Below are 12923 nucleotides of genomic sequence, written 5' to 3' on the forward strand. Positions count from 1 at the left end.
GAGGGGATGCATTTTACCAATGCGAAGGGATATTTTAGGGTTTTCCTTTAATAAGTGCTTATTTTCTTTGAAAAAAAAAAGAATTCTGCGGTTACGTTTATTCATGCTTTACATTCGCTAGTTAACAATCAATGTTCATTTTCAAATTTCGCAATGCCCGTCGAAGCGATTGCATTTGGCTCATTGATTACATTCGATTACCTCGGCTGTAAGGTCGTCGGGGGACGCTGGGTCGTAGCTATTTATAATTTTTTATACTTGAATGAGTTTGACGAGCCGAGAGAGCAAATTAGCAGAATTACCTTCATTAGCAGCTCGCGGCGAAAATAACAGTTGTATTTTTAATTCAGACCCACCTTCGGACATTCAGTAGGAAATACTATTAGTTTAATTTTTATTAATATTGTTTCTATATTAATAACAAATCTATATTTAAATTAATAAAAATTGAGGGTAGATAATTAATTGCACGTTTATTTCGTTGCAGTTTCTTACATTTGTTATTGTTATTGATAAGAGATTTGAAATGGGTGAAGTACTTCATAATGTCACATGTGCTGATAACATTATCAGCTGTCATACACACATGGTGATTGACATATGTAACTGCTGTATGTCGTATATAAAACAATATAATTATTTAAATTATAATACTCGAAAAGGAAGTATATAAATATTCCACAATAATTTTTTTTTTTTGTGAATTATTATTTAATAATTTAGTCTTGCTTTGATCTCAATTAATTTTATAAAAAAATTCTAATCAAATATTGATATTATGTTTTTGAATTTGTAAAAATATCGTTCAATTTATTTATTATTTTTTTATTCATAGAAGCAACAACTATTTATATAAAATTAATAAAAGTAATTAGTATCAAATATTATCAAACAAATTTAAGTCAATAAATTGATTGGTTATGTTTTGAAGGCAATTATTATAAAAAAATATGTCTTACTTACATATGTAAGTAGTATATCTATAATTCACAACTTACAATAGCAAATTAATTGTCTTAGAATATCAACTACATTAACCATTTTAAATAGCAATGTCAAATATTTCTAATACTATATCGGCAAACAATATTTAAAGTTTTTCTTATTCGATAGGTATTTTAATACCGCTATCTCTTTGTTATGTGTAGGGTGGACAGAGACAGTAAATCGACAGATTTTAAGGCAACTATTATCCATATGTACATAATGTTGCTAGCATCTCCCTAAACAGGTCTATTAGATAAGATGAATCAGTGTCTGGACTTAGACCTAAATCAAAACAAAATTTATAACATTAGATGTACAGTTAATAGAATTTTATTTTTGAGTTGAATATTTAATTAATTTTTTTTTATTTATTACTATTGGTACCAAATTATTGGTTACCAAAGTTCAACGAATGCGGTGTTCATATTAAGAATTAGCTCTGGCCCGTCTGGGTAGGTACCACCCATTCATTAGACATTCTACCGCCAAATAGCAGTACTCAGTATTGTTGTGTTCCGGTTTGAAGGCTGAGTTAATCTGAATCTTAAATCGTTAATAAGTCACCAACTTTGGGAACTAAGTGGTTATGTCCCTTGTGCCTGTAGTTACACTGGCTTACTCACTTTAAACCTGAACACAACAATACTGAGTACTGATGTTTGGTGGTATAGTATCGAATCAGACCTATATGCTTGCACAAAGAGTTATCTCTTCATTGTGACTAGATTTTCCATATAAGTAATATTGGTAATCACGTAGTTTCTGCAGTAAAGCAAGTTGAAGAAGTTTTAATTAGATGCTTTTATTTAATAACTAATTTTATATATTTCTGTCGCTAAAAGGTAACCTACCCATATAAGTTGACAGTGGCCATGAGTTACGTTTCGCCTTGGGGCTTCTACATAGCCTAATCCGGCTATACTCACGACGTATTCACAGTACATTAGGTAAAGGGACCAGCTGAAAACCAGTGCAGTCTTTTGATTCAGCTATATTGGCTCAGCTTGGTTCTTTTATCACAACGTATAATACGTGAAATTTAAGCTGACATTGTTTGTTTAGTATGTAACAATGAATAAGTATCTTTTTTATTTTAATCGTTTTTAATATCTTACAATGATACATATCACTAAGACACACTCACTAAACCATACTGTTTATTGTAAAATAATGGCTCCATTGTAAATGGTCGAATTAAACAACATTTGTTAAATGAATGAACGAAGTTACCTTAATTTTCCTTACTATAACTAAATACTTAAATATATAAATACTTGTGGTTTTCAATTCGTCTCAGGGTTTATAGTTACAGCTCTACAAAAATTTCAAAAGTACGGCATTTACACTAAAATATATAACATAAATTACCAAAAGTTAGTTATTTTGGTTTCTGGTAATATGTAGATATTTTGATTTTTACGCCCCTCTCAAAAATCTAGCGTAAAATTGTGTAATATTCAATAATATTTTTATAAAATACTAGCTGCTTGGCCCGACTTCGTCCGGCTGAAATAGGAATTTTATTTAATTTCTGATCGCAATCTCCCCTTACCGGATCCACTCCAAAAGACATAATTATTTATTTTTCCAATTCGGCACGAACCTTTATGATGAGTACATACGCATGTACAGAAAATCTATGTATATAAAGAAAGATATAATACATTTCTAAATAAAGTTTTCTGAACGTTTTCCAGGTAAATGGAAAACTGAATGCATACAACCTCTTTTATGTAACTTACCTCAGGCAGGCTTTACATCTCTGTTTATTTTAGTATATTATATACGTAAAACTTTAATCGCTAGTGTCGCTATAGATACTTCTTGGTCGTTTTATTTTAAATAGTTATAATAGTAAAAAGTGAAAATCGAGGAAATACTGGCAACATTCTTGTTACCACTCGGTTATGATTTGTATGGTAAAGTAAAATTTAGATTAAAGAGATTTGGAGCTTATCACCACGCTGCTTCAACGAGGGTTGGTAATAAACATATAGTACATGACAACTCAATGGTGCTTGGTGGGGTATGAACTCGCTTTCTATAGTCGATTCCAATAGAAGTAGGAATAAAGATAATCAAACCTTAAACTTACGTATTTCACGCGATTTTACTAATAACTCAGCTATATTGTGCACTACTAAGAGTTTATGATTAATATATCTTCATTTATAGTACAATACTTAACTACTTATGTCCACTTTAAATTGACTTCCAAAATTACGACAACAGTTTCGTCGACATTCAAAACGCCATTTCAAAACCAAGGTGAATGATTTCGCGTCAATTTACTGTCAAATGTTGTTTATTTGGCTTTTCTCGTCTTATGCTTGGAATAGATTTGAGGTTAAGTATTGCATATTGTATTCAAGAATGAACCTATGTATACCTATACGGGCAAAAGGAATATAACAATTTTGTCTCAAGGGTGGCAGGTCGGGTCGTTGGCTGCGTCTGGCTCACACCAATGTCTAGGACGTTGACTTACTACTAAGTATTAGCTTGTTTAGTTTAATAACATTAAAAAACTAAAAGAAACATTATTTTTATTCTCTACACAATTATACAAAGTATTTTTCTAATGTGATAAGGTTCTATTTTGATAATGCTTTTTTGTTGTTTTACATCTTTGACGAAATAAATATTAACATACTCAATAACACGTATCTCTCTCTAACCCGTGCCACGTAAGTGTTCCCTTTCACTCGCTCAAATTACTGACACGTTGTTAGGGTGTTAAAGTATCAAGTTTACCGTGGTAGAATGGTGCTATAGTTTGATATGAGATTGTTAAATATGACACTTATATTATAATTAGTTCACGCCACAAGCCGCGAAGACGCGCCCCACTATTTTCTGCGAGCGTAAAGTGCGGGGTACGGGATACATAGAAAATAATGCGTCGTACGTCGTTACAGGGACCTATCAAATTACAACGGGGATCGTGTTAGCGGGTAATAATTCAGCTTAGAGAATCGTTTATGTTAATAACAATGTATGACTTCATGTAGTAATTTTTGTATAAAAATGACGCATTCAATAATACGATATGAAACAATTCTATATTAATCGTATCATACTAAATGCAAGCGTAACATGGAAATAAGTAAGTTATATTATATTTTATTTACTCTTCATTGCGTTTACGTAAAAAAATTGCTACAAAAAGAAAAATAGATAAATTTGAAAACGCGCAATGTGTAAATATGATTTAAAAATAGATTACCAATATATTATAATTTGTATTGTTTTGCTGTCTTTACTCTTAGTCTCACGCACACAACGACATTTTATATTGTAAGCACAAGCGTCATCACTCGTACTTATGCACCGATAATAATTTAAAGTCAAGGGGCCCATCTTTGTTGAGTGAGATTTATTATCAAGTTAACATGACTCGACCGAAATGTAATAATAATTTTTGTATATCAAAAAATCGTATTCCAATTCGACAACTATTTGGATTTGGTCATCTAAATTTGTAGTAGGGCTTAGTACGAACCCGTCTGGGTATACCACGATCTCATCAGATATTTTACAGCCAAACAGATCAACAAGAACACATTACACTGGTTGGTTAGTTAAACTGGCTCAACGTTCAAACCGGAACACAACAATGCTAAGTATTGTTTACTTGTAGAATATATATGATAATAAAACCCCACCCGAGTTGGTCAATAATTGTATATCTTGTAGTTGAATAAAGTAATGATTATGAGACTAAACATTTGTAAATGACTTCAAGGATTGATTCAAACTTGAATTATATTTATTTATTGCTTCATTGTCATAATAGGTTTTACGAATACCAGTAGAATATAGCATTCGTTTGTAAAATTCGACAAAATCTAAAAAGTATTTTTAAGATTTGTTTTAATAAAATGTGATCATTTGTTTTTGCCAGATAGACGACGAATTTCGTTATGACATAAAATGTTTGATTTAAAAGATGATATTTCGTTGCAGAGAGCAGCCGATTTTCACGTGCAAGGCGCACGTGTTCCACATAGACCCGAAGACGAAGCGATCCTGGATGTCAGCCAGTTCTGCGGCGGTCTCCGTGTCGTTTTTTTATGATTCGTCACGGAACCTGTACCGCATCATCAGCGTCGAGGGCACCAAGGTAACTGTGTTTGCAGCGTTATTATTAACATTCGTATATAATTAGGGACGAGCCGTTGTTATCATAGAATAAAAATATTTCTACTTTGTATGGGTAAGAATCGCTCTCTATTTTATCAGGTAGATAGGAAAGACAAACAATATTTTTACACTCATCAGATATTCTACCGCTAAACAACAGTACCCAGTATTGTTGTGTTCCGGTTTGAAGGGTAAGTGAGCCAGTGTAACTACAGGTACAATGGACATAACATCTTAGTTCCCAAGGTTGGTGGCGCATTGGCAATGTAAATGGTTAATATTTCTTATAGCGCCATTGTCTATGGGCGGTGGTGACCACTTAACATCAGGTGGCCCATTTTCTTGTCCTCCTACCTATCATAAAATAAAAAGAATAAAAAAAAAATTGAAAATTGTAATAGATAGTACATAAAAGGAGATTTTTTACGTGTTTATATTCAATCGTCGAGCTGGCGGTGCATACAAAATCTTGATGATGCTCGCACTGTCACAGCTTGTTTTTAGTCGAGCAGCGCGCTGGTAAATGATCCAGATATTCCTATAATAAAACAGAACGTCTGTGCCCAAAAGTGCAATACTTACGGGACAATTTATACCTCTTGTTATAGTACTATTTTAAAATCAACGATAACCTTAAATTAAAACGAACGAAACAATTTACCTATCCTAGTAAAGTATTTTTTTTAGAAACTTCCTACAATGTAAAACGCAAAACAAAACAGAATAATTCTAAGCGCGGAACAATACAAGTTTCGAAATTCACATATCAGTTTAAGTGAAACTCGGCTATGAATTATTATTTTCCGAGCGCTAATCGATCATATGTTCCGCATCGTTACATAAGGAAACCTAGATATAATTGAACGTTTTCGACATTTATCTTGGTATTGAATGTTGCAACGAGATCTGTTAGACGATAAATTGGGATAAGGAGATAAGATTAATATTTGAAATGCTTAAAATTTCGTGTTCTACGAAGGAAATATTTAATTTGACAAATCCAAGATATATATGAACAGAAATGTCTTTTCTGAAGACGATTTGCATTTTAAACATGGAATGTTTAACTTCATTTTCAAATGATAATTATAAACAATATAGCCAATTAGAAGCTTATAATAACAAACATTCATTTGAATTCGTTAAGTATCATATTGTATACAAATAAGACCAAAAGTTAAATGACGGAATAAAAAACTATAAATACAAGGAAATCGATATAAAACTAGTTGCTTCTATAAAAATGCTGCTGCAACATTTGTAACATAGTTGTTGTGACATTCGACATTGTCAACTTCCCAATTAGAATTTTACAACTGATAAATTGAAAATTGTAACGTAGATTTAACAAATAATTTGCCATCACTGAACAATTGAGTTGTGGTAATGCGACGTGAAGCGTTCGAGACCGATTTCATGGTTAGCAGCGCATGTGCGATGTAAGGAATTGTCAATTTCTAAGAATAACAATATCCATAAAAGAAGAAAGCAGGAAATTATACAACTTATTCTAGTTTAGCAAAATACATCGAGATTTTTAACGAGACACATCACTTGTGTACGACGATATTTAATATTAATATAATGCTAAATTTGACAATTTGAACGGCTCGATTGAGTTACATTGGAGTTTGATGGACACTAAATTCTGAAAGTTTCGCAAAAATCCTTCATCTGTGTGTCTTTATAATTATTGTTACTTCAAATATAAAATTATTGTCTTATAGTTTTAATTGTGTTGATATTCAGTTAGTTAGATAATGTGGCTTTTATACATATATATTAGTAAAAAGTAAGTTCATCTATTTCTTCTCATTTGCAACCCATAAAAGATATAAATATTATTCGATATGAATAGATCACTTAGAAAAAACTTAGTGATCAGACTATGCCGTCTTTGCAGGACAAAGTTCAGACATTGAGCGTCCGTGCGTCGAAGCTAATTAGATATTTCCGGCATATGATTCACAACACACTATTACACTTAGATATTCAAAACCCAAGAGTTCCTCCGACTCAGCTAATGCTGTCCTTAAAGTCATAGTTTATTGTATTAAATCTGAACTCCTGATGCTAAATTGCAATGTAGGATATAAATGTACAAATGCGATGAAGAATCACCAAAATATTTCTTGCAGCGTCAATATTTAGCGAGTCATGTATCTAAGATGATCATCGATGATAACCATTTATTGTTTGAAAATATCTTTTGATTTTAAAATGCAAATCGTGATACAAATCGTATCGTGCAGTGGTCACAGCTCCTTGCGAAATATTAACATCTAGTTTAGCTAATGTAAGGTAAATTGTTAATGCAATCGTAATGGGCTAGCAGAAAACGACTCATCATCATCTAGTATTACAGACATACGATGATCTCAGTCTTAAATGATTGGGACTACCCAACTAATTAGGTGTCCAATATAATATATATGCTGGATTGTAAATAAAAAATGTAATTTAGAACGTTTTTCCTAAAATGAAATCTTCAGCATGAGTAAATTGGTATTGAATCAGATTCAATCGTAAATTAGATAAATTGAACGTTAATGAATAGACTGGCGTATTAATCAGAGCGACAACCTTTTCGCGAGCAGTCTTCAGTTTATATGAAATAGCATTACTAAATGAAAAACGTTTTAGGAAAATAATATATTTGACAGTGTAGATATCCATGGTTGTAAATTTAGATTGTAATAAAGGTTATTTAATTTAGATATTGAGGATTTTAAATAAGTCTTTGAGATAAAAAAAAATGTCTCATATCTATTCATAATTTATATTTATGTATACAAAAATACCTAATATATACGACTGCTCTTCCGCTGTCCTCAAGCACGAAAATAAATAGTAGAAATCACTTTCCACTTAAAGAAGTGAAAAGTAGTTTTGCAATGAAATACAATGATGACCCAAGATTTTATAAAAAGATAAATCAAAGCTTGAAAACTAAGAATAGTGCAAACTACGTACTAGGAATTAAAAGATAAAATCTAAACATGTTTGAAACAGTTAACTAAAAAGAAACAGATAAACTGTTAAATATAGAGTAATTATCTTTAATAAATGAAACTTTTTAATAGATGCCTATCAAAAATAATACACAAACCTACACGCACTCATGCATATACACACGCACGGACACGCAACAATGTGTGTTTTAATCGCAGGTAGAATCCTTAAGTTCAGGGAAATCATGTTAGGGACTCTCGATATATGACAGCAAATATTACTCTTCGAAATAGTGGCATCAACGCTTAGATAGTCGTGGGAATTACGTTCCCACGTTTGGTAGTGTATTAGTATGTTCCTTATCTACATCGTCATTGTGTTTGGACATGAGTTAATATGTTTCTAATGGTACTAATTACGGACGATATCGATTATAATTAACGTAAATATATTCAATAGATTGTATCTTCAAATGTGTCCCCTTAAAAGGAGCAAATATGTTTGTGTTTGGTGAATATTGCTCGACTGTTTTTGTTAGTAAGACAATTATAAAAATGCGGAGAATACAATTTGTGAGCTGTATAATAATGACGATACCTTTGAGTGGTTTTTTTTTTTTTTACTAATGTTATAATGGAAGTGTAATTTTTTAATCTTCTTAATAAAGAAAAATAAATGGTTGTCCGCTATGCTCTCCTATAGTATTCATCTGATTGTGACAAAACTTTGTCATTCAGGTGTAAGTCAGCGAAGACCTTGACAAAAAAAAAAACACAAATTTACGTGTGTGTTCTATTTTTGTCCTACAAAACATTTAATATTATGTAGATTTTTATTCTACTCTGCGTAGTCCAGACGGCTATTAGAAAATAAAATGTCCCCTTGACAAAATCAGGGACCAGCTAGTGGATTCACATGCCATTAGTGTTTCATGCGTCTATGTAATATTTTATTATAACAGCGGATAATTTATATATTTAATGAAATTGTTCCAGGCCGTTATCAACAGTACGATTACAGCCAACATGACATTCACTAAGACTTCGCAGAAGTTCGGTCAGTGGAGCGACGTGCGGGCGAACACCGTGTATGGACTGGGATTTGCTTCGGAAGCGGAATTGGGAAAGGTAAATTCACCATTTGTCGGCTGCTTGTTCAATACTAATTTTTAATATATCTTATTGGGAATAAGAATTACTTAGGTAGGTAGTTAGCGCATCTGGGTAGGTACCACCCACTCATCAGATATGCTACCGACAAACAGCCATTCTCAGTATTGTTGTGTTCCGGTTTGAAGGGTGAGTGAGCGAATATAACTACAAGCACAAGTGACATATCATCAACAAGGAATGGGTATTATTTCTTACAGTGCCATTGTCTATGGGCGGTGGGGACCACTAATCATCAGGTGGTCCAAATGGACCGGGCAAATGACCGTCCGCCTATTACATAAAAAAAAAATTGCCTACCAACACATTTTCAAATCTGAGGATAGAGTCTGCTCTCCGTCTGCTTCTTATAAACTGTCCTTACTCCAAATAAATAAGATAACGAGTACTTTATTATTAGGTGTGATCCTTATTTTACATAAGGTTTATCTCCATTCCATAGTTCATAGAGAAATTCCAAGAAGTGAAGGAGGCAATACAGGCGCAGCAATGTGGAGCAACAGCGAAAACTACGAACGGCTCTGGAGCTGCGACGCCCGTAGCGTCGGCCACCGCCAGCCCGCTGCTGGCGGCACGGGCCACTACCGGGGAGGAACCTCCGGCACTTTCGCCGGCACAGGTTTGTAAACAAACGTTCGCGTAAACACTCTTTTTGATCTTTATTGAGGCGTTTGATAAATATAATATGAGCGCGCTGTGTAAATAAAATACGTAGGTAGTATTTTCTAATTAATTAAATGTATTCAAAAGTTGGGAAAAGTTTTTGGTAAACAAAAACAATTTTTAACTAAAAAAGGATAAATTATTATGGCGTGTTTCTTCCGCGTGCTCTTATTACAGTTCCCAGTTCCAGTTTTGGCGGAGCAACTTGGCCGCGATACCCGAAGGGTAGGTTCAAATTCAGTTGTGATTCAGCTTTTGATATGATTTTTATTTTGGTTGGCCTAGTGTGGTTTATAATACTTTAACGTAGTTAAAAGGATTTTCCTCTCGCATAATAAAGTAACATAACGCTGTACTTACTCTTTTATGTACATATTTAATGTAAACGTAGAACTAAATTTTTTTTTTTTATAAAAGAAAAGATTGTCATATACGAAGAATAACAGATGATCCAATATTGATCCTTGCAGGTAACTTTCAATTAAAAATTAAATAACGAAAATTACACTGTTAGCAAATATCGTTGGAAAAATGTATGCATTATTTAAAACATATCGCTAATCTGCGAATTTGTAGGTTGCATTATTTTAATTTTGCATAATACATTTTATATTAAGAATCAAAAATATAAAGAGTTGAAATTCAGGAAGATTAATTATAAAAAAAAAATAAGGATTGTTAAACTTATCTTAACTGTATTGTATTCCGCCATTCCTCGTTTATTATATAAGATATATTGACTACTGATAACCTAAACGAAGTTAACTTAATCTGAAAATGGACATTGTATGCTTCAGCGTTGCAGAACTAACGATAGTTGACCTCGAAAACTATTCAGGATATCGATAGTATCGTTTTGATCAATACTATCGATAGTATAACACGTGACAATACTATCGATAGACTATTAATACTATCGCTATCACCTTAACTATCGATAGTGGACTATCGATATGCAACACTAGTATGCTTTACTTTTTAATAAAAAAATGGTCTTTGATATATACGAAAAATAAAATAGGCCTTAACATAGAACCTTGCAAGATACCTTAAGTAAAAATTTAATAAAGCAAATCACTTTATGGATAAGTTGATAGCAGACATTTCGTACCCTGCGCGGGTTCAATGGTAATGTTCTTTTTTTGTTCCAGCCAAAAGTAGAAAATGACGAAATGATGGTACATCAGCGTGCCCACTCCGTATCATCTACTCTGCAGGTAAAATATAATCAAAAATCGATTACTTACATTATACTAGACTAGACTCCCTACAGATTTTATTTTATTTGAAGTTACTTGAGTAAATATAAGGTGAATATAATTGCGGTATTAAGTATACTACTCAATTATTTATCTCGTTTAAGCTAGCCGAATAAAACCTCTCCAAAAACTGATATCATGGCATGGAAATTATGTTTAACCTACTCAAATTATAGTTAAATGTGAAGACTATGGCAAATTTATGTAAAAGTTTGAGCAGACGAGACTCACTTTTGATGTTATTTCGATATGAATTCGTAATTTTTCTCTGGCTGCCAAACCTGCACGTCCGAGATTGTCTAATACTCAATAAAGGCAGTTGCTTTCGAATTATAATATTGGCGTAGGTAATCTTACGGATTTACTTTATATGCAAGTCAACCGCTGTAAGTCACTGTGTCTGTGCAAGTGTCGAGTCGTGTGTGTGCGTGCGCAGACGGTGTCGCAGGGCGGGTACGCCACGGTGGGCCGCGCGCCGCGCGCCGCGCCCGCCGCCGCGCCCGCCGACGGCGCCGACAGCGGCGAGCAGCTCATGCGCTACGAGAACGACCGCCTCAAGCTGGCGCTCGCGCAGAGGTCGGTACTCCCGCCTTGCTTTGTCTTCAGGTGGCCAACGAGCTGCAGGTTCATCCGATTGAAGGTGACTCCCACCGCCCGTGGACATTTGCAACACCGGGGGGCTTGTGGGTGTTTTGCCGGCATTCATTTTCGTAGTCTGATCGTTCGGTAATAGGGACAGGACCGAAGACTGCGTACTTTTAGTGGTATATGGCTCTCCCAGCTTGCAGTTATTTTTTGAAATTGCACTTGTGAGTAGTATTTCTTGGAAAATTCTCAGCAACATGAGATTCACTCAAGAAGCACTTAAATCGGTTGATCTTTCGCTTTAATCCACCTGGACTTCGGTCGATTCGGACTATGAAAATGAAATAATACAAAAATACAAACTCCTATGTCAATAACTAGGCTACTAGTTTATTTACTAATAAGTAGTAGTAGTATTTAATGGAAATCTATTACCAATTTTTTAAATACTTACAAAATGTTGTACAAAATGTTACAAACTGTACAAATCAAATTAAGATTCAACAGGAGAAAATTATATAAATGTACTTTTACGACTCAGTTTTGGATAACAAACGATTTTTTTTAAAAAAGTGCCAGTTTCTGCCAGTGCCACGATAATCCAAGCGAAGCGCAAGGGGAACTACCTTTTATCGAAGCGCTTTGTCATTTTTCAACCTTTATAACTTGGGTTTGGATTATACCAGATAAACAAAATTATCAGGATATGTTTTCAATAGATGACTTCTCAAACATAAAGTAAATTGCATAGCGCTTATACTTTAGATTTTATTGATATCTATAAATTTTCTTCACTGACTCGCTGATGATCTTAAAAATTCTTAGGGTACTTCATAATAATAATAAAAAAATAGAAAGCTGAAAATTGATATGTTAGCTAGTAGTACGTAAACAACAAAAAAATATAAATATAGTAACTTTCAGCACCCAACCCCTTAAACTAGAAGATGTAAATTTGTGAGACTTTCGCAATTTGGTCCCTAGAGGTCTGAAAATTGGTATAGTTAGTATAAATAATAAAAAAATACACTAAATAGGAAAAAAATGTCACAAGCACTCACAAAAAGACTCAAAAAAACATGAGATAGTTTTTTTGAGATAACATTACTTCGTAATCATTTGTATTATATCCGAGTGAGTGCTGTAAACTCTAGTCAGCTGTACT

The 12923-nt window shown here is 33.3% G+C and overlaps 1 protein-coding gene across 2 annotated transcripts in view; it reads left to right on the top strand.

Annotated features, from left to right (window-relative positions):
* LOC113397717 (homer protein homolog 2) overlaps nt 1–12923 on the top strand; it is a 35560-nt gene that overhangs the window by 250 nt on the left and 22387 nt on the right. The window contains exons 2-7 of one of the 2 annotated variants that reach the window (XM_026636170.2): nt 4954–5110; nt 9078–9209; nt 9694–9870; nt 10092–10139; nt 11066–11131; nt 11610–11749. In XM_026636170.2, the coding sequence (XP_026491955.1) occupies nt 4954–5110; nt 9078–9209; nt 9694–9870; nt 10092–10139; nt 11066–11131; nt 11610–11749 (720 nt within the window). The remainder of the gene's footprint in view (nt 1–4953; nt 5111–9077; nt 9210–9693; nt 9871–10091; nt 10140–11065; nt 11132–11609; nt 11750–12923) is intronic. The other variant, XM_026636171.2, reaches the window with a different exon arrangement.

The sequence above is a fragment of the Vanessa tameamea genome, chromosome 23 (assembly GCF_037043105.1).
Source record: "Vanessa tameamea isolate UH-Manoa-2023 chromosome 23, ilVanTame1 primary haplotype, whole genome shotgun sequence".
NCBI lineage: Eukaryota > Metazoa > Arthropoda > Insecta > Lepidoptera > Nymphalidae > Vanessa > Vanessa tameamea.